The sequence below is a fragment of the Erinaceus europaeus genome, unplaced genomic scaffold, assembly GCF_950295315.1.
Source record: "Erinaceus europaeus unplaced genomic scaffold, mEriEur2.1 scaffold_530, whole genome shotgun sequence".
Lineage (NCBI taxonomy): Eukaryota > Metazoa > Chordata > Mammalia > Eulipotyphla > Erinaceidae > Erinaceus > Erinaceus europaeus.
This window is the reverse complement of record NW_026647703.1, coordinates 56,890-78,585: the sequence shown is the minus strand read 5'-3', so window position 1 is coordinate 78,585 and position 21,696 is coordinate 56,890. Positions and strand designations below refer to the sequence as shown.

Sequence of the window (21,696 nt, the reverse complement as noted above, 5' to 3'; positions counted from 1 at the left end):
TTGTTGTTGTTGGATAGGACAGAGAGAAATGGCGAGAGGAGGGGAAGACAGAGGGGGAGAGAAAGACAGACAGCTGCAGACCTGCTTCACCGCCCCTGAAGCAACCTCCCCACCCCGCAGGTGGGGAGCCGGGGGCTCGAGCTGGAATCCTTACACTGCTCTGTGCACTTGGCACCATGTGCATGGAACCCGCTGCCTTCTCTTCTCTTTTTTCACCAGAGCCCTGCTCAGCTCTGGCTTCTGATGGTGCAGGGGGATTGAACCTGAGACTTTGGAGCCTCAAGCATGAGAGTCTCTTTGCAGAACCATGAAACTGTCTACCCCCACCTCCTTCTTCTCCCATCACCTTCTTCCCTCTCATCCTTTTTCTCCCTCCTCCCCATCCTCCTCTCCCAGCCTGCTGCCTCCCAGCAGCAAGACAGCAGTGATGGGTGGAGGAGTGGGAGTCTGTGTGTGTGTGTGTGTGTGGGGGGGGTCATCGGAAGCCTCTGGAAAAGCCTCCATCCCCACACACCTCCATGCGCCCTCCCTGCCCCCACCCCTCCGTCACCCCTCACTCCTCCTCCATCCGGTCCCGCACCTCCACTGGCAGCTCCAGATACAAGGCCTCCTCCACCAGGAGGCCCGCCCGCTTGAGCGCGGGGCAGAGACCCAGCTCCTGGGGCAGCGCCTCCAAACGGTTACCCCGCAGCTCCAGCCGGCTGAGGGCGCTCAGGCCCCCGACGTGGGGCGACAGGTGGCTCAGCCGGTTGTCCCCAAGCAGGAGCCCCCGGAGTTTACGACAGCCCAGGAAGAGCTCATCGGGCAGGGCCTCCAGGGCATTGGACGACAGCGCCAGGTGCTGGAGATTCTGCAAGAGGCCGAACTCGGGCGGCAGGACCCGGAGCCCGTTGTGGGCCACGTCGAGGAAGCGGAGGCCGGAGCAGAGGCCCAGCTGCGGTGGGAGGCCCTCCAGCTTGTTGTAGCTAAGATCCAGAGTCTCTAGCCCCCGCAGTTTGCGGACGTGCTCGGGCAGGTGGGCGATCTGGTTGTGCCAGAGACGCAGGGCCACCAGCTTGCGACAGTGTTGAAGGCTGAGGATCTCCTCGACGGAGCGCAGACGGTTGTCCCTGAGGTCCAGCTCCTCCAGGGAGCCCAGGCTGAACACGGCGTGTGGCACCCGCTCCAGCCCGCAGGCCACCAGCCTCAGCTCCCGCAGGGCCACCAGCTTCTTGAGGCTGCTGAGGGCCACCAGACGGGTCCCATCGTTATGCACCGTCAACCTCTGCAGGTGGCCGGCCACGTCCGTCACGCTGGCGGGAACCTTGCCCGCGTTGGTCCGCAGAGACAACACTTTGAGCTGTTTCAACTCCCTCAGGCTCTCCAGGGAGGCTGCCCTGGCCACCTCCGGCGGGAAGACCCCCTCCAGATGCAGCTCCTCCAGTCCCCGGAGACCGAACACCCACAGGGGCACCTCCCGCAGCTCCTCACACTGGACCCTCACGACCTTCAGCCGGTCGCGCAGGAAGGCCTGCAAGGAGAAAGGCAGGCGGGCAGGTGAGTGCAACAGACTGAGCTCCTGCAGCCTCGCTAGCTGCGTGAGGCCCGGCGGGAAGGTGACTTCGCAGATGGCCTCCAGGCGCAGAGCCTCCAGCTCCGTCAGTTCGAAGACGGTATCCGGGAGGCCCGGGAGCATGCAGAGTGCCAACTCCAGGCGGCCACCGGGATTGCGCTGGAGTTTCTGGCGGAGTTTCTCCGGGGTCCACTCGTGGTTGAGGTTGAGTTGCTTGAGACGGCTCTCGCTGACCTCGGAGAGGAAGACAGCGAAACGCTTGGAGTAGAGCGAGTCGTACTGGTCGATGAGGTGGAGCATGAAGGCGAAGTCGTTGCGGACGTCGGGAATGTCGCCCATCCCCGTCTCCTCGCGGACGGCTCGGAAGGAATAGGTCTTGAGGGGCCGGTGGAACAGCCAGTAGAGGGTATAGAGGCAGGTGAGGCCGTAGAGGCTGACGAAGGCGATGTAGCAGAAGGCCAGCTTGGAGAACAGGTGGGCCTTGGTGTGGTTGCAGCAAAAACTGCCGTAGCCCGTCACTTCCGACGTCTCCACCCGACAGCCCACCAGGAATCGGATCTGCTTCACGTAGACCACGTTGTAGGCCAGGATGGCCACGAACTTGGCCACCTTGAGCACCGTCTGGCGGATGTACATGGTGTAGAGGATATCCCCTTCCTCGACGTGGACCCGGAACTTCTTAACCTTCTCGAACAACGCCTTGGCCTGCTCCCCTTCCTTTTTATCCAGCAGGGTGACGGCGGGAGGCTCTGTCACCACCACCACCTTCTCCGGCTCCAACAGGGCCTTCTCTTTCTCTTTGTCACCTCCGTCCCCCGAGGAGGCTGCAGAGGGCACGGTCGAAGGCATCCCGGATGCCAGGCTCGACGGGGCGGACCGTCCGCCCGACGGGGTGCTGCCACCACTGCCAGTGATGGCGGTGGTGGCGGAGGCCGCGGTGGCGGCTTTGTGATTGTCCCCCGAGACTTCAGACAGGGCCCTCGTGGTCCAGGGGGAGTCAAAACACTTGCCCAGGATGGAGATGAAGTGTTCGATCTTGGAACTGGTGCCCGGGAACTTGAACCAGAAACTGGCGCACACCATGAAGACCAGGGTGTGGATGACCACCAGGTAGGGGAAATATTTGGCGTACCAGTGCAGGGCCGTCTCGTAGCACAGCTGGTTGATGAAGGTATACTGCTGGAGATCCAGATTGTTCTTCAGGCCTCGCTGCTCCTGAGGGTCCCCCGTCGGGGGTGGCTCCGTCACCCCCGGGGGCAGCAGCTGCCGACAGGGGGCCTCCGACACGTTCTCTCGAGACTCATGGCTGGGAAGACAGATAATCTTGTCCTGAGTCACCTGGGGAAGGAAGAAGGGGGGGCGGGGAGATTGAGAGGATAAGAAACAAACAAAAATAAGGGAGTCGGGTGGTAGCTCAGTGGGTTAAGCGCAGGTGGCGCAAAGCGCAAGGACCATCGTAAGGATCCCGGTTCGAGCCCCAGGCTTGCCGCTTGCAGGGGAGTCACTTCACAAGCGGTGAAGCAGGTCTGCAGGTGTCTGTCTTTCTCTCCCCCTCTCTGTCTTCCCCTCCTCTCTCCATTTCTCTCTGTTCTACCCAACAACGACGACATCAATAACTACAACAATAAAGACAACAAGAGGCAACAAAAAGGAATAAACGAATATTAAAAAAAAAAAAAGAAAAGAAAAGAAAAGTGGTCCGGGATGTGGCACAGTGGATAAAGCATTGGACTCTCAAGCATAAGGTCCTGAGTTCAATCCCTGGCAGCACATGGACCAGAATGATGGCTGGTTCTTTCTCTCCTCCTATCTTCCTCATTAATAAATAAATTTTTTTTTTTAAAAAGGGGGATTTGGGTGGTGGTGCACCTGGTTGAACGCACAAGTTACAGTGAGCCAGGACCCAGGTTCAAGGCCCCGGTTCCCACCTGCAGGGATAAAAGCTTTGCGAGTGGTAAAGCAGGGCTGCAGGTGTCTCTCTGTCTCTCTTCCTTTCAACCCCTTCCCTCTCAGTTTCTGCTGTCTCTATCCAATAAAAAAGATAATTAAGTGGTCCAGGAGGTGGCGGCAACAATAAAGCTTTGGACTCTCAAGCATGAGGTTCTGAGTTTGATCCCCGGCAGCACATGTGCCAGAGTGATGTCTGGTTCTTTCTCTCTCCTCCTCCTATCTTTCTCATTAATAAATAAATAAAATCTTTTTTAAAGAAAGATAATTAAGAAATTAGAAAAACAAAGTAAGAACTTAGAGAGAGAGAAGTGGGTGGAGTTCCCTATGAATTCATGGCATGATCAATATAAAAATTTAATAAAATATGTGAACTATAAAAAAACAGAAAGGGGAGTCGGGTAGTAGCGCAGCAGGTTAAGTCATGTGGCGCAAATTGCAAGGAGCTCCTTAAGGATCCAGGTTCAAGCTCCCAGCTCCCCACCTGCAGGAGGTTTGCTTCACAGGCGGTGAAGCAGGTCTGCAGGTGTCTGTCTTTCTCTCCTCCTCTCTGTCTTCCCCTCTGCTCCCCATTTCTCTCTGTCCTACGCAACAATGATGACATCAACAACAATAATAACTACAACGGTAAAAACAACAAGGGCAACAAAAAGAAAATAAATAAATAATTTTTAAAAAAGAAAGAAACAGAGGGGGAGAGAAAGAGAGACACCTGCACACCTGCATCACTGCTGTTGAAGCAACTCCCCTGCTGGTGGGGAGGGAGGGCTTGTACCTGCGTCCTTGGGAAGAACAGTAACATGTTCATTTAACTGGGTACACCACTGCCCTGCCCCCTCGTCTTTTTTTTTTGATAGAGGCCAAGATATATATGGAGAGAGGGAGTTGGGAGGTAGCGGAGGGGGTTAAGTGCATGTGGTGCGTAGCGTAAGGACCGGCAGAAGGATCCCGGTTCGAGCCCCCGGCTCCCCACCTGCAGGGGAGTCGCTTCGCAGGCGGTGAAGCAAGTCTGCAGGTGTCTGTCTTTCTCTCCCCCTCTCTGTCTTCCCCTCCTCTCTCCATGTCTCTCGGTCCTATCCAACAACGACGACATCAATTACAACAACAATAACTACAACAATAATAAAAAACAATTGCAACAAAAGGGAAAATAAATAATAAATTAAAAAAAGATATATATGGACAGAGAAAGAGAGATGAAGAAACACCCGCAGCCCTGCTCCACCACTCATGAAGCTTCCCTCCTGCAACTGAGGACCTGAGACTTGAACTCAGGTCCTTCTGTGATTAATAATATGCTCACATGCTCTCTCCCTCTCGCTCTCTCTTATTCATTTATTATTTATTTATTTATTTATTTATTTCACTGCCTCTAGAGTTATTGATGGGGCTCGTTGCCAGCACTACAAATTCACTGCTCCTGGTGATCCATTTTTTTTCCCTTCTAATTTTTTATAAAGTTTTTATTTATTTTTTAGTTTTTTTATAATTTATTTCTTTATTGGGGAATTAATGTTTTACATTCAACAGTAAATACAATAGTTTGTACATGCATAATATTCCCCATATTTTTTAGTTTTTTTTAAAGCTTTTTTCTTTTAAAAAATCATCTTTATTTATTTATTGGATAGAGACAGGTAGAAACTGAGAGGGAAGGGGTTGATGGAGAGGGAGAGAGACAGAGATACCTGCAGCCCTGCTGCACCACTTGTGAAGCCTTCCCCCTACAGGTGGGGACCAGGGGATTGAACCTGGATCCTTGTCCACTGTAACGTGTGCTCAGCCAGTTGCGCCACCACCTGGCCCCCTTTTTAGTTTTTTTAAATTATCTTTATTTGCTTATTGACTGGAAACAGAACTCAAGAGGGAAGGGAGGGTTAGGGAGGGTGAGAGACAGAGAGGCACCCCTGATTGATAGTGGTGCTGGGGATTGAACCTGAGACTTAGGACCCTCAGGCAGGAGAATCGCTTTGCAGAATCATGATGCTATCCACCTCCTAATAAAAAAATTAAAAAAAAATTATTTGATAGAGAACAAAAGAGAGAAATCAAGAGGGAAGGGAGAGAGACAAAGAGACACCTACAACACCACTTCACCACTTGCAAAACTTCTCCCCCCACCCTCCCACGCAGGTGGTGGGGACCGGGGGGCTAGAACCCGGGTCTTCTTTGCGCATCCTAACAAGGGCACTCAGCCAGTTGTGCTACCTACCTCCCAGCCCCTGGGACTGCCTCGTAGAGGCCACGCCCACACCACCCCGCCCCTCCCACTGTCCCAACCCTCTGGCCTAGGCCGCATCCCATTGGTCCGTTCTCCGATGAGGCCCCGCCCCTCGACCACCTGCTCCAGACACGCCCATCGGCCCACCCCTCAGTCTCAGGCCACGTCCCATTGGCCCGCTCTCCCACCAACACCCCGCCCACCTGCCTGCAGCCCCGCCCACAGGCCCGCCCCTTACCTGGAGAGTGCACCCGAAGACCCCTATCATGAGCATGGCCACCGTGAGATACTCGGCCAGCACGTCCCACCAGGGCTTCAGCACCTTGAAGGCGGGCTGCTGCTCGGCGAACTGTTTGAACTCGGCCACGGGAATCATCTTGCCTGGGGGTGGGTGGGGAGGGACCCTCAGGATTGGGGGGGTGCGGGGGACCCCCCCAGAAGGAGCCAGACACCCTTCCCTCCTCACCCCAGATTCTCCCCATCTTGGGGAGCCACGACTTAAGGGTGGATGGAGAGACCCTTAAGATGGGGAGGTGGGCGGGGGACCCCCAGAGACAGCCAGACACCCCTCCCCCCTCCCTATGCACTCCTTCTCTTGAGCCTGGAGCCCCGTCCCATCCCAGCCCCAGATCCTTCCTTCCTGGGGGAGCTACGACTTAGGGGTAGATGGAGACAACTTTAGGATGGGGAGGAGGCCAGGGGACCCCCAGGAGGAGCCCAGACACCCGTCCCACCCCTCCCCATGTACCCCTTCTCCTGAGCCTGGCATCCCCCCATCTCTCCCTAGAAGCCCCCCCCCCCCATCCTGCCCAGGGCAGTCACCACAGAACACCCCCTGCTCAACAATCACTTTCTGTGCACTTCGCAGATTCTCAGCACCCTGAGTCCCGCCCAGCCAGCCCCTGGACCAGAGTGTCCCAAGAAAACTTCCGGGGCGTGGAGCCACCCCCCCCAACCACCCCCATTCCCTCCTTCCACTTCCCTCCCCCTCCCCCCCCCCCCCCCCCCCCGCCAGGGTGCGCTACCTCCAACAGGAAAAGCCGGCTAGAGCTTGGCTCTGGTTACTATGAGTCTTAGGGGCTGGGAGTGGCCAAAAATGCAGGGGGGTGGAGGTGGGGGGCACCTGCAGGGGGGGGGGGGGTCACCTGGCTTTCTCTAGAGGGACTAGGTGCCCTGCTGGGGGAGCAGAAGAAAGTCCAGGTCTGTTATTTATTTATTTATTTTTAGCGGGAGGAAGGTGAGAAGGGGTGCTAGGTTGTTGAAATGAGTGGCGGTGGTGAGATCCGGAACTGGGTAACCCTTGGAGCCAAAGCCACCCACACCCCGCCCGGGCACCCTGCCCGCTGTGTCCCTGGCTTGGCCTTTTCACACAAGGTATCATTATTCTGGCCACAGATGAGGTTGGCCCAAGTGGCATGGGGGGGGGGGGCAGGGGCGGTGGCAGGGGTGTGTGTGTGTGACTGAAGCAGGGGAAGGTCTGTGGGTCCCCCAACACAGCACCTAAGGGATCCTAGAGCCTCCAATCCCCCACATTTCTCTCTCTCTATTTTATTTAGAGAGCCAGGCAGTGGTGCACTCAGTAGAGTACACACATTACAACACTCAAGGATCTGAGTTCAAGTCCCCAGTCCCCACCTGCAAGGGGTAGGGAAATTTCACAAGTAGTGGAGGAGGGATACAGATGTCTCTCTCTCTCTCTCTCTCTTTCTCTCTATCACCCCTTTCAATTTCTCTCTATTCTATTAAATAATTAAAATATCTATATATTTACTTGATTTTTTTTTTTTTTTTTGCCTCTAGGGTTACTGCTAGGGCTCGGTGCCTACGCTACAAATCCACTAGTCCCAGAGGCCATTTTTTTCCATTTTTATTTGCCCTTGTTGTTGTTGTTATTGTTGCCATTGCTGCTGTTGTTGGATAGGACAGAGAGAAATCGAGAGGGGAGAGGAAGAACAGAGAGGGGAAGAGAAAGAGAGACACCTGCAGACCTGCTTCACCGGGGGCTCGAACCGGGATCCTTACGCTGGTCCTTGAGCTTCACACCATGTGTGCTTAACCCACTGCGCTACCGCCCGGTCCCCATATTTACATGATTTTCATGAGAGAGGGAGATACACAGAAAGACAGAGATAGAGCCCAGAGCCCTGCTCAGCTCTGGCTGATGGTGGTGCAGAGGATCGAACCTGGGACCTCAGAGCCTCAGGCAGGAGAGTCTTTTTGTAAAACCACTCTGCTGTGTCCCCAGCATCCCCCTTCCCTCCATCTCTCCCCCCTGTTTTGTTCAAGCAGGATTCCTGGAGGGGGTCCAGTTCCTACTCTGTTACACTTAGGGACCACCAGCCAGACCTCTAGCTTCCCAAGGGGGGGGACTTACCTCCTCATATCCCACACCTCAGCAGCAGATGGCTCAGACACCCCATAATCCTGCCACACCCCTTAATCCCATCTCACCTGGGTTCCTGGGATGGGCAGACAGACAGACAGGGAGGGATGGCACAGGCCTGCCCACGCCCCGAATCTAGGGCCCCCTGACTCAGTCCCTGAGTCACCCCCTTCAAAAAGAAAAAAAAATAGGTGCAGGAAAAAGGAGTGGGGTGGGGGGTGGCACGGAGAGGGTTTAGGACTGGCCCTCTGTCTCAGACACACACCCATCCCCAGCAGACGCCCAGGTGGGTGTGCCCGGGCACCTACCTCACCGGGGCATGGGTGAGACAGGGACAGGGATGTCAGGGGCCACATGGAGGTTGGAGCTTCTCAAAGGTGCAGAAAGAAAGCTCTGGACTCACAAGCTTGGGCTCCTGAGTTCGATCCCCGGCGTGTCACATGCCAGGAGGCTCTGCTTCTCTCCCTGGTCCCCACCTGCAGGGGGAAAGCTTTACGAGTGGTGAAGCAGGGCTGCAGGGGTCTCTCTGTCTCTCTATCTCTATCCTCTGTGAAGCATACAACACTCCCCCTTTCAATTTCTCTCTGTCTCTATCAAATAGTAAATAAAAATAAACATTTTTAATCTTTATTTATTTATTGGATAGAGACAGCCAGAAACTGAGAGGAAAAAGTGAGATAGAGAGGGAGAAAGAGAGAGAGAGAGAGAGACAGACAGAAAGACACCTGCAGCTCTGCTTCACCACTCACAAAGCTTCCCTCCTGCAGGTGGGGACCAGGGGGATCGAACACGGGTCCTTGAGCACTGTAACATGTGCGCTCAAGCAGGTGTGGCACTGCCACCTGTCCCCTTCTCTCTCTCCCTCTTTATCTCTCCTTCCTCTCTCAATTTCTCTCTGTCTCTGTCCAGTAGTAAACAAATGAAACTAGTTAAAAAGAGAGAGGGAGAGAGGGAGGAAGAAGAAAGAAAGGGCTGACAGGAAAAGGAATACCAGGGAGTCAGGCGGTAGCACAGCAGATTAAGCGCAGGTGGCAGCAAGCGCAAGGACTTGGGTAAAGATCCCGGTTCGAGCCCCCGGCTCCCCGCCTGCAGGGGAGTCGCTTCCCAGGCGGTGAAGCAGGTCTGCAGGTGTCTGTCTTTCTCTCCCCCTCTCTGTCTTCCCCTCCTCTCTCCATGTCTCTCTGTCCTATCCAATAACGACGGCATCAATAACAACAACAATAATAACTACAACAATTAAAAAAAAAAGAAGGGAAAAGAAAACTATGTATGTTTATGAGCGAAAGTTTCCCATTGTGACTACAGAGTACAAGTCCTCGCCATGTGGCCAGGGAACTCACACACCTGCCTCCAGTTCCAGGCCCTGCCATCCTGGGGACCCCAGCGAGGACACTGCTTCCCTCTTTCTTTCCTTTTTTTTTAAAAAAAATATTTATTTATTTATTCCCTTTTGTTGCCTTTGTTGTAGTTATTATTGTTGTTCTAGTTATTGATGTCGTTGTTGGACAGGACAGAGAGAAATGGAGAGAGGAGGGGAAGACAGAGAGGGGGAGAGACAGACAGACACCTGCAGACCTGCTTCACCGCCTGGGAAGCGACTCCCCTGCAGGTGGGGAGCCGGGGGCTCGAACCGGGATCCTTATGCTGGTCTTTGCGCTTTGCGCCACGGGTGCTTAACCCACTGCGCTACCGCCTGACTCCCCTGCTTCCCTCTTTCATTGATGTATTGGCAGTATTTTTTTGGGATGGGTGGGTGGGAGCAACAGAGAGATAGGAAGTCCTTGGCATCTAAGGGGATCTGTCTCGCTGGGTACTCATCGGAGGCTAACATGGGCCAGGGGGTATAATTATCTGTCTCCCTGACTCAGTGCCAGCACCCAGAAGTGGCCATTAAGCTAGGCAGACATGGGACACCGCCTCTCCCATGTCTGACTGGGGGACTGGGGCTCTTGGGCTCAACACACTCCCGAAGCCCCGGGTTCTCAGAGACACAGAGCTGCAGCTTGGTTGCTGGCTTCAGGCTCATAGCACTGGGCTCTGGGCTCTCTCTCTTTAAACTATATATATATATAATTTATTTTATTTTTTCTTTTTTGTTGCCCTTGTTGTTTATCATTGTTGTTTTTATTGCTGTTATCTTTGTTAGATAGGACAGAGAGAAATGGAGAGAGGAGGGGAAGACAGAGAGGGGGAGAGAAAGACAGACACCTGCAGACCTGCTTCACCGCCTGTGAAGCGACTCCCCTGCAGGTGGGGAGCCGGGGGCTCGAACCGGGATCCTTACGCCGGTCCTTCTGCTTTGAGGCGCATGCACTTAACCCGCTGCGCTACCTACCGCCTGACTCCCTGCAGAAGAATTTTTTTGCAGAACCATGATGCTGTCTCTTCAATTCGTCTTTCTATCTCTTCCCTCCCTTCTCCAGTAGAGAATAGAGAAATCCAACAATTAGGGGCCAAGTGGTGGCACACTTTTTTGCGCGCACATACTACAATGTACAAGCACCCAGGTTCAAACCCCCGGTCTCCACCTGCAGGGGGAAAGCTTTACGAGCGAGCGGTGAAGTAGGTAGCAGGTGTCTCTCTTGTCTCTCTCCCTCTCTATCTCTTGCTTCCCTTCTCAATTCCTCTCTGTCTGTATCCAATAATATATAAATAAATAGAATCGAATCAAAATGAAGAGAGAGAAATCCCAATGTAACAGAAATGAAAAGGTGGCCAGGAAAGTCACACAGTAGATAAAGCGTTGGACTTTCAAGCATGAGGTCCTGAGTTTGATCCCAGGCATGACATGTGCCAGAGTGAGGCTCTGTTGCTCTCGCTCTCTCTCTCTCTCCCAGAGACCTGGCTGATGGTGGTGCTGGGGACTGAACCTGTGATCTTTGATGCCTCAGGCAGGTATAGTCACCCTGTCATCTCTCCAGCCCTTTTGCTGTCTTTCTTGTTAATAAATAAATATTGATATGTATAGATATTTTAAAACCTGAAGCTCTTGTGATTCCAGCTTCATTCTTTCTAGCCACGACTGGACAGAAGTGAGTAATGCTCTGTGCTCTCTCATGAAAACAAAAGTTGGGGGAGTCGGGCTGTAGCGCCAAGTGCAAGGACCGGCGTAAGGATCCCGGTTCGAGTCCCCAGCTCCCCACCTGCAGGGGAGTCGCTTTACAGGCGGTGAAGCAGGTCTGCAGGTGTCTGTCTTTCTCTCCCTCTCTCTGTCTTCCCCTACTCTCTCCATTTCTCTCTGTCTTATTCAACAACTATGACATCAATAATTACAACAACAATAAAAAACAACAAGGGCAACAAAAGGGGAAATAAATAAATATAAAAAACAGAAAACAAAAGTTGGGGGGGGGACACGGGAGACAGGACAGTGGTTCTGCAAAAGCCTCTCCTGCCTGAGGCTCTGAGGTCCCAGGTTCAATCCCCAGCACCAGCATCAGCCAGAGCTGAGCAGGGCTGTCATAACATAAATAAATAAATAGGCAAGTATCAGGGGCCAGGCAGAGGCGCACCTGGTTAAGCGCACACATTACAGTGCATAAGGACCCAGGTTCGAGTCCCTGGTCCCCACCTGCAGGGGGAAAGCTTCACAAGTGGTGAAGCAGGGCTGCAGGTGTCTCTCTGTCTCTCTCCTCTGTCTTCCCCTCCCCTCTCCATTAATCTAGGTCTCTATCCAATAAGAAAAAAAGCAAGCTTGCCAGGAGAGGGCGCAGTACATTAATCATTAGACCCTGAAGCATGTTTTCCTGAGTTTGATCCCTGGCAATGCATGTGCCAGAGTGATACTCTGCTTTTACTTATATTTATTTATTTATTTATTCCCTTTTGTTGTCCTTGTTTTATTCTTTTTTTTTTTTTTTTACCAGAGCACTGCTCAGCTCTGGCTTATGGTGGTGCAGGGGATTGAACCTGGGACTTTGGAGCCTCAGGCATGAGAGTCTGCATAACCATTATGCTATCTACCCCTGCCCTCTTGTCTTATTCTTATAGTTATTATTGATATTGTCATTGTTGGATAGGGCAGAGTGAAATGGAGAGAGGAGGGGAAGACAGAGAGGGGGAGAGAAAGACAGACACCTGCAGACCTGCTTCACCGCCTGGGAAGCGACTCGCCTGCAGGTGGGGAGCCGGGGTCGGGAACCCGATCCTTGCGCTTTGCGCCACGTGTGCTTAACCTGCTACGTTATTGCCCGACTCCCTCTCTCTCTTCTCTTTTTTACGTTAATTGTATTTATTTATATATTAGATAGAGACTGAGAGAGAAATCAAGAGGGAAGCGGGAGATAGAGAGGGAGAGAGACAGACCCCTGCAGCCCTGCTTCACCACTCGCAAAGCTTTCCCCCTGCGTGTGGGGACCGGGGCCTTGATCCAGGGTCCTTGAGCACCGTAACATGTGCGCCCAGCCTGGTGCGTCACCACCCAGCCCTGCTCCCCCACACTCGTTACTGGATAGACAGAAATTGAGAGGAAAAATGGGGGAGATAAAGAGGGACACTTACATCCCTTCTCCACCGCTGTGAAGCTTCCCTCCTTGCAGGTGAAGACTGGGGGCTTGAACCCGGGTCCTTGCGCATTGACACGTGCTATCAAACCACGTGCACCCCTGCCTGGTGTCTCTGTGTCTCTCTCATTAGTAAGAATTAAAAGATAGGGAGTCGGGCGGTAGCGCAATGGGTTAAGCGTAAGTGGCGCAAAGCGCAAGGACTGGCTTATGGATCCGGGTTCGAGCCCCCCGGCTCCCCGCCTGCAGGGGAGTCACTTCACAGGCGGTGAAGCAGGTCTGCAGGTGTCTGTCTTTCTCTCCCCGTCTCTGTCTTCCCCGCCTCTCTCCATTTCTCTCTGTCTTATCTAACAACTACGACAACAATAATAACTACAATAACAATAAAAACAAGGGCAACAAAAGGGAAAATAAATAAAATTAGAAAAAATAAAAAAAGAAAGTCTTTAAAAAAAAAGAATTAAAAGATCTCTCTCTCCCAGATCTGGGGTGGGAGGTGAAAATCACTCACCCCAGTTTTCATAGTTCCCTGAGCATCTTTTTTTAAAATTTTTTTTAATTATCTTTATTTATTGGATAAAGACAGTCAGAAATCAAGAGGGTAGGGCAGATAGAGAGGGAGAGAGACAGAGAGACACCTGCAGCCCTGCTTCACCACTTGCAAAGTTTTCCATCTGCAGGTGGGGACTGGGGGCTCAAACCCGGGTCCTTGTGCACTGCAACATGTGCGCTCAACGAGGTGCGCCACCACCCGGCCCCTTCCCTGAGCATCTTAACACCCCACTTCCCTCCCCCAAATCTCCAAGTGGTATGCCCCTCCCCCAACCCCCACTCTGGGACACCTCACTGAGCAGCTGTGACATCTTGACCAAGGAAATTTCAGGAGATGGGGTCTGGGAGGGGGGGGGGCAGGGGCTAGGCAGTCCATATAGGGTGTGTCTGTGTCTGTGTGTGTTTCTTGTCCACAACTTAGCTGTCATTCACCTGCATTTCTCTCACCTCCGCCCTGCCCTCAAGTTCTCCAGTCTTGCCTCTAAACACCAGCAAACAAATAAACCAACAAACAGTGCCTGCTTCAGCTCTGCAAAGGGGCAAGAAATAAATTGCTCTCTCCCCTCCCGCCCTTCCTTCTAACATGTGCACTCAACCAGGTGCTTACCAAGCTCTCTCTCTCTCTTCCTCTCCCTCTCCCTCTCCCTCTCCCTCTCCCTCTCCCTCTCCCTCTCCCTCTCCCTCTCCCTTTCTCTCTCCCCCAGAGCCCTGCTCAGCTCTGTCTGGCTGATGGTGGTGCTGGGGATTGAACCTGGGGCCTTTGATGCCTCAGGAATGAAACCCTTTCTCCTCTTTCTTTAATCGCTGGGGCTGGGTGCCTGCACTACAAATCCACTGCTCCTGGAGACGATTTTTCCCATTTTTGTTACCCTTATTGTTGTTATTATTATTGCTGCTGTTGTTGGATAGGACAGAGAGAAAGTAAGAGAGGAGGGGAAGACAGAGAGGGGGAGAGAAAGACAGACACCTGCAGACCTGCTTCACCGCCTGGGAAGCGACTCCCCTGCTGGTGGGGAGCCGGGGCCTCAGATTTGTCCTTGCTCTTGGCGCCATGTGCGCTTAACCTGGTGTGCTACTGCCTGGCCCCCATGAAATACTCTGCACCCTCATTAAGATACCCACCCCCGGGAGTCGGGCGGTAGCGCAGCGGGTTAAGCGCATGTGGTGCAAAGTGCAAGGACTGGCGTAAGGATCCCTGTTCGAGCCCCTGACTCCCCACCTGCAGGGGAGTCGCTTCCCAGGTGGTGAAGCAGGTCTGCAGGTGTCTGTCTTTCTCTCCCCCTCTCTGTCTTCCCCTCCTCTCTCCATTTCTCTCTGTCCTATCTAACAACAATGACATCAGTAACAACAACAATAATAACTACTAGAACAAGGGCAACAAAAGGGAAAATAAATAAATAATAATAAAAAAAGATATCCACCCCCTCAGGAACAACAAAATAGACCCTTTTGTGGGCCCCACATAGGACCTTGCCCTCAACTTGGATCAATAACGGTAGAGAATGTTCCACCCTCTGAAGGGAGGATGGACAACATACTCTATGCTCCACCTGAGGGAGATGGGACCTGATATTGGGACAGCTTGGAACATTCCTACTCATGACCACAGAATGTGAGCTCAGATCTACAGGGATGCAGAGGTCACACAGGCTCCTAAGCTAATTATGGGCCCCAGGTCAAATCAAATCAATGATAAAACAATATTTATACACCTTTCCCATATTAGGGAGCTACTCTCTTCCCTGATCCAGCTTTCTGGTCCTTTTTCCAGCCATGACATCATCTCCCCAGACAATAATTAGGATCCACCTGCATATCAGATTTCAGGCTCAGAGGCCCCCCACCAACACTTCATCTGCATTATTCCAGCCTTTAGGTTCATGATTGTTCAATAATTTGTTTGGCTTTGTATGTTAACTCTCTTTTCAGCCACCAGGTTCCAGATGCTAGCAGGATGCTGACCAGACTTCCCTGGACAGACTACCCCACCAGTGTGTCCTGGAGCTCCGCTTCCCCAGAGCCCTGCCCCACTAGGGAAAGAGAGAGACAGGCTGGGAGTATGGATCCACCTGTCAACACCCATGTTCAGCGGGGAAGCAATTCCAGAAGCCAGACCTTCCACCTTCTGCATCCCACAGTGGGTCCATCCTCCCAGAGGGATAAAGAATAGGGAAACTATCAGGGGAGGGGATGGGATATGGAGTTCTGGTGGTGGGAATTGAGTGGAGTTGTACCCCTCTTATCCTATGGTTTTGTTAATGTTTCCTTTTTTAAATAAATAAAAAAATAATAAAAAAAGATATCCACCCCCAACCCCATCCCCCTTCCCCCTGCTGGGATTGGTATTATAGGGTACCAAGTTTAGCCTTAGGCTCTTAAAAAACAAACAAACAAAAAAACCTATTCATAACCAGGGCTTCTCAGATAGGGGCTGACTTTTTCAGTTAGAGAGACACAGAAGCAGAGAAGGTGAGAGAGAAAGAGAGGAGAGAGAGAGAGATGCCAGCCACAAGCTTCCTCCTTTCAGTAGGGCCTGGGCTTGAACCTGGGTCTTTCACATGGCAAAGCAGCTCACCACCCAGCTGAACTATCTCACCAATCCCAGCCTTAACCTCGGAACCAAGACCTGGGGCTGGAGGGCGGACCCTGTGGGGTTGGTCAGGGGACGTCCCAAGTATGGACATATCCCATGTATACTTTTCTAAGCTGCTCTGTTAGAACTTGGAGTGGAGGTGAGGGAGTCCAGGGTGGGGGAGTCTTGTGGATCAACAGTTGCAGAAGGAGGGCTGAGAGAGACAGCATAATGGTTAAATAATAATAATAATAATCTCCTGCTTGAGGCTCTGAGGTTCCAGGTTCAATCCCTGGCACCACCGTCAGCCAGAACTAAGCAGGGTTTTCATAAAAAAAAAAAAAAAAAAGGGAGTCGGGCTGTAGCGCAGCGGGTTAAGCGCAGGTGGCGCAAAGCACAAGGACCGGCATAAGAATCCCGGTTCGAACCCCGGCTCCCCACCTGCAGGGGAGTCGCTTCACAGGCGGTGAAGCAGGTCTGCAGGTGTCTTATCTTTCTCTCCTCCTCTCTGTCTTCCCCTCCTCTCTCCATTTCTCTCTGTCCTATCCAACAACGACAACAACAATAATAACTACAACAATAAAACAACAAGGGCAACAAAAGGGAATAAATAAAATAAATATTTAAAAAAAAAAAAAAAAGGCCCGGGCAGGGGTAGATAGTATAATGGTTATGCAAACAGACTCCCATGCCTGAGGCTCCAAAGTCCCAGGTTCTGTCCCCTGCATAAGCCAGAGCTGAGCAGTGGTCTGGTAAAAAAAAAAAAAAAAAAGTCCCACATATGTAAAGAGCTCTGACAAATCAACAAGAAAAAGCAAGACCTGAAAATAACATCCTGAGGGAGTCAGGCGGCAGTGCAGTGGGTTTAGTGCACATGTCACAAAGCGTAAGGACCGGCATAAGGATCCCGGTTCGAGCCCCCGGCTCCCCACCTGCAGGGGAGTCGCTTCCCAGGTGGTGAAGCAGGTCTGCAGGTGTCTTTCTCTCCCCCTCTCTGTCTTCCCCTCCTCTCTCCATTTCTCTCTGTCCTACCCAACAATAACAGCTATGACAACAATAACAACTACAACAAGTACAACAACAAGGGCAACAAAATGGGAAAAAAATAGCCTCCAGGAGCAGTGGATTTGTAGTGCAAACACAGAGTGCCAGGGATTACCCTGGAGAAAAGGAAAAAAAAAAAAAGCATCATAAACAAAAAACTCTCCTGCCTGAGGTTCCAAAGTCTCAGGTTCAATCCCCAGCACCACCATCAGCTAGAGCTGAGCAGGGCTCTGGTCTTTCTTTGTATCTTTCTCTCTGTACATTTCTTATTAAAATTAATTATAAAATATACTTTTTTTTTTGCCTCCAGGGTTATCACTGGGGCGCTGTGCTTGCACCACTCCTGGAGGCCACTTTTTTTTTCCCTTTTGTTGCCCTTGTTGTTTATCGGTGTTGTTACTATTATTGTTGTCGTTATTGTTGGGTAAGACAGAGAAACTGAGAGGGGAGGGGAAGACAGAGAGGGGGAGAGAAAGACAGACACCTGCAGACCTGCTTCACCGCCTGTGAAGCGACTCCCCTCCAGGTGGGGAGCCAAGGGCTCAAACTGCAGGTCCCCACGTGCGCTTAACCCTCTGCACCATCACCCGGCCCCTTTAAAATATACATTTTTAAAGTTCCAGAGGAGTTTAGAAGACACCATCATGATGATGTAAATAGACTCTGAGGTCCCAGAATCAATCCCTATCACCACCATTTGCCAGAGCAGGACAGTGCTCTGGGTTCTCTTTTTATTATTTATTTATTTATTATTGGATATATATATGGAGAGAGAGAGACTGAGAGGGAGGAGGAAGTAGAGAGGGAGAGATACAGAGAGACACCTGCAGCCTTGCTTCATCCTTTGAGAAGTTTTGCCCCTGCAGGCAGGGACCGGGGGTCGAACCCAGGTACTTGCACACTGTAACATGCGCTCAACCAGGTGCACCTCCTCCTTGTCCCCTCCCCAGAATAAAATAAATAATATATATATATATATTATAATAATATATATATTTTAGCTGAGGAGGTACATGATAGTCATGCAAAAAAATTATTTTTAAAAACTGAGAGTCGGGCGGTAGCGCAGTGGGTTAAGCTCACGTGGCACAAAGCACAAGGACCGGCAGAAGGATCCCGGTTCGAGCCCCCGGCTCCCCACCTGCAGGGGAGCCGCTTCCCAGGCAGTGAAGCAGGTCTGCAGGTGTCTGTCTTTCTCTCCCCCTCTCTGTCTTCCCCTCCTCTCTCCATTTCTCTCTGTCCTAGCCAACAACGAAGACATCAATAACAACAACAATAATAACTACAACAATAAAATAATAAGGGCAACAAAAGGATATATATATATATATATATATATATATATATATATATATATATAGAGAGAGAGAGAGAGAGAGAGAGATTTTCCTGCCTGAGGCTCTGAGGTCCCAGGTTCAAGCCCCAGCACCACCATCAGGCAGAGCTGAGCAGGGCTCTGGTCTCTCTCTCTCTCTTTCTCTCAACCTCTCTTTAAAATGAAATAAGTAGGACAGGGATAGATAGCATAATGGTTATGCAAACAGACTTTCTCGTGCCTGAGGCTTTGAAGTCTCAGGTTCAATTCCCTGCAGCACCCCCAGAGCTGATCAGTGCTCTGGTAAAAAAAAAAAAAAAAAAAAAAAAAAAAGAAGAAAGAAAGAAAGAAAGAAAGAAGTAAAATGTATTTGAGGAGTTTCAGAAGATATAGGCTTTGTCTAGGACTCCAAGGGCTCTGGGCTCTGAAGGGTGTGTTTGTGCCAAGGGTGAGAAGGAGGTAGGTGCCCCTTTCCCACAATCAAGCCTCTCCCCACCCCTCTCCAGCTTTTGGATTTTCACTGAGCTCTTGTCCTTGGGCCGGGTCAGCTCCAAGCCTCTCCCTGCCACCTCTCTCCCTGCCACCTCTCCCCTCCTCCCCGGGTCCCCGCAGTGTCACCTGGGACCCCTCCATAGTCCTCCATGACCTCCCCACCCTGGGGACCCAGGGACCACCTACTCACGGTTGGGACACGGGGATTTCGACTGTTTCGGAGCCCTGGGGAGCCAGGGCTGGGACTCCCGCAGACTTCCCGGCCCCTCCGGGGTGAGTCAGGGCTCCACCCACCCAGCCTCCCTCTGCCCAGCCCCGCCTCCCCACTGGGTGCCTCCCAGCGCCTGGGGAAGCTCCAGGAGGGCGGGGGCGTCCCTGGGACAGCAGGCCCCCCACCCACCCCCAGTACGCAGGTGGACAGAAAGAAGCTTAGAATCCTAGACTGTATGGTCTAGGGGGTGGTGCAGTGATAAAGCTTTGGACTGTCAAGCAGGAGGTCCTGAGTTCAATCCCCGGCAGCAAATGTGCCAGAGTGATGTCTGGTTCTTTCTCTCTCCTCTTAATTTTTCTCATCAATAAATAAATAAAATCATTAAAAAAAAATCCTAGATTCTTCTGCAGGGGGTCTGGGGGGTGAGGGAGGAGACGTCCTCCTAACCCAGGCTGCATAGAAACATATGAAAAAAATTTCAATATTTGTATTAGCTTTCTTTATTTATTGGATAGAGACAACCAGAAATAGAGAGGAGATGGAGAGATAGAAAGGGAGAGAGACAGAGAGACACCTGCAGCCTTGCTTCACCACTCGCAAAGCTTAGCCCCTGTAGGTGGGGTCCCGGGGGCTCAAACCTGGGTCCTTGAGCACTGTAACCCTTGTGCTCAATTAGGTGCTCCACCACCCGGCCCCTCAAATCATATATATGCATATGTATAGGTATAGGTATAGGCATAGGCATAGGCATAGGCATAGGCATATGTATATGTGTATATATATATATATATTTTTTTTTTTTTCTCCAGGGTTATTGCTGGGGCTCAGTGCCTGCACCATGAATCCACTGCTCCTGGAGGCCATTTTTCCCCCTTTTGTTGCCCTTGCTGTGGTTATTATTGTTGTTATTGATGTCGTTCGTTGTCGGCTGGAACAGAGAGAAATGAAGAGAGAGGGGAAGACAGAGAGGGGGAGAAAAAGACAGACACCTGCAGACCTGCTTCACCGCCTGGGAAGCGACTCCCCTGCAGGTGGGGAGCTGGGGGCTCCTTGTGCTATGATCGCTTAACCTGGTGCACTACCAACTGGTCCCCCTCTTTGTATCTCTCGGTCATAAAAATAAATAAAATGGGGGGGGGCGGTAGCGCAGCGGGTTAAGCGCAGGTGGCGCAAAGCGCAAGGACCAGCATAAGGATCCCAGTTTGAGCCCCCAGGTCCCCACCTGCAGGGGAGTCGCTTTACAGGTGGTGAAGCAGGTCTGCAGGTGTCTGTCTTTCTCTCCCCCTCTGTCTTCCTCTCCTCTCTCCATTTCTCTCTGTCCTATTCAACAACAACGACATTAATAACAATAATAGTAACCACAACAATGATAAAACAACAAGAACAGCAAAAGTGGGGGTTAGCCTTTAGGAGCAGTGGATTGGTGGTGTAGGCACCGTGCCCCAGCAATAACCCTAGAGGCAGTAAATAAATAATTCAATAAACAAATAAACAAATAAAAGCTGAGGAGACAGCTTGACGGTTCTGAACAAAGACTCTCTTGTCTGAGGCTCAGATGTCCTAGGTTCTATCCCCAGCACCACCACCATCAGCCAGAGAGGGAGAAGAAGACGAGAGGAAAAACATGCTATGAACTAGGAGACAGAGCTATAGACTCTCGGGAGATTCTGGGGACGGCTTAGGAGTGGAGAGCCCTTTGGGGACCCCCTCTCAGAAGCCAGAGTCTCCTCTCACTCCAGTGACCCCCCCCCTTCCCCACCCAACCCTCCCTGGTTTTAGCTGGATTTATCTCCAAATTAAGCCCTGGGCTTGGCAGAGTTGAACCTTGATCTGTTTGTATGCTAAACTCAAAGGTGTTTTTTTGTTTGTTTGTTTTGTTTTGTTTTTTGTTTCTTGGTATGTGTGTGTGTGATCTTGAAATCTCCCTTCCTGCCTGTCTTAGGAAAAAGAGATTCAAAAGTACTTGTCCAGCATCCCAGGAGGTTGTGCAATGGTTAAAGCCCTAGACCCTCAAGCGTGAGGTCCTAGGTTCAAGTCTAAGCATAGTCTGTAACAGAGAGGCTTTGCTTCTCTCTCTCTCTCTTTAATTTTTATTATTATCTTTATTTACTGATTGAATAGAGACAGCCAGAAATTGAGAGGGAAGGGGGTGATACAAAGAGAGAGAGAGAGAGAGGCAGAGAGACTCCTGCAGCCCTGCTTCACCACTCATAAAGCTTTCCCCCTGCAGGTGGGGACTGGAGGCTCGAACCTGGGTCCTTGTGCACTGTAACATGTGCACTCAACCAGGTGCACCACCACTAGCTCCCACCTCTTTTTTTTTTTTTTTTTGTCTCCTGGGTTATTGCTGGGGCTCAGTGCCTGCACCATGAAGCCACTGCTCCTGGAGGCCTTTTTTTTTTTTTTCCCTTTTGTTGCCCTTGTTGTTGTAGCCTTGTTGTAGTTATTATTATTGTTATTGATATCGTTTGTTGTTGGATAGGACAGAGAGAAATGGAGAGAGGAGGGGAAGACAGAGAGAGGGAGAGACAGACAGACACCTGCAGATCTGCTTTACCGCCTCTGAAGCAACTCCCCTGCAGGTGGGGAGCTGGAGGCTTGAACTGGGATCCTTATGACGGTCCTTGGGCTTTGCACAACATGCGCTTAACCCGCTGTGCTACCGCCCGACCCCCACCCCACCTCTCTTTTAACCATAGCTCTGTGCAGCTTTGGCTGATGGTGGTACTGGGGCTTAAACCTAGGACTTTGGAAACTCAGGCAGGTGAGTTATTTTGCAGAACCATGATGCTATCTTTCTAGCACTTAAATATTTTTGTTTATTTTATTTTAATATGAGACAGAGACCAGAACCCTGCAGAATTCTGGCTGATGGTGGTGCAGGGGATTAAACCTGGGACTTTGG

At 51.5% G+C, this 21,696-nt stretch overlaps 1 protein-coding gene across 1 annotated transcript; it reads right to left on the bottom strand.

Annotated features, from left to right (window-relative positions):
- Positions 1-250: 250 nt before the first annotated feature.
- On the bottom strand, positions 251-8,257 carry LRRC8E (leucine rich repeat containing 8 VRAC subunit E). Its single transcript, XM_060184269.1, has 4 exons — positions 8,095-8,257; positions 5,959-6,101; positions 2,449-2,890; positions 251-2,376 (listed from the first exon to the last, which is right to left on the bottom strand). The coding sequence occupies exons 2-4, from the start codon at positions 6,094-6,096 to the stop codon at positions 554-556; spliced, it is 2,403 nt and encodes an 800-aa protein (XP_060040252.1). The 5' UTR covers positions 6,097-6,101; positions 8,095-8,257; the 3' UTR covers positions 251-553.
- Between the last annotated feature and the right edge of the window lie 13,439 nt (positions 8,258-21,696).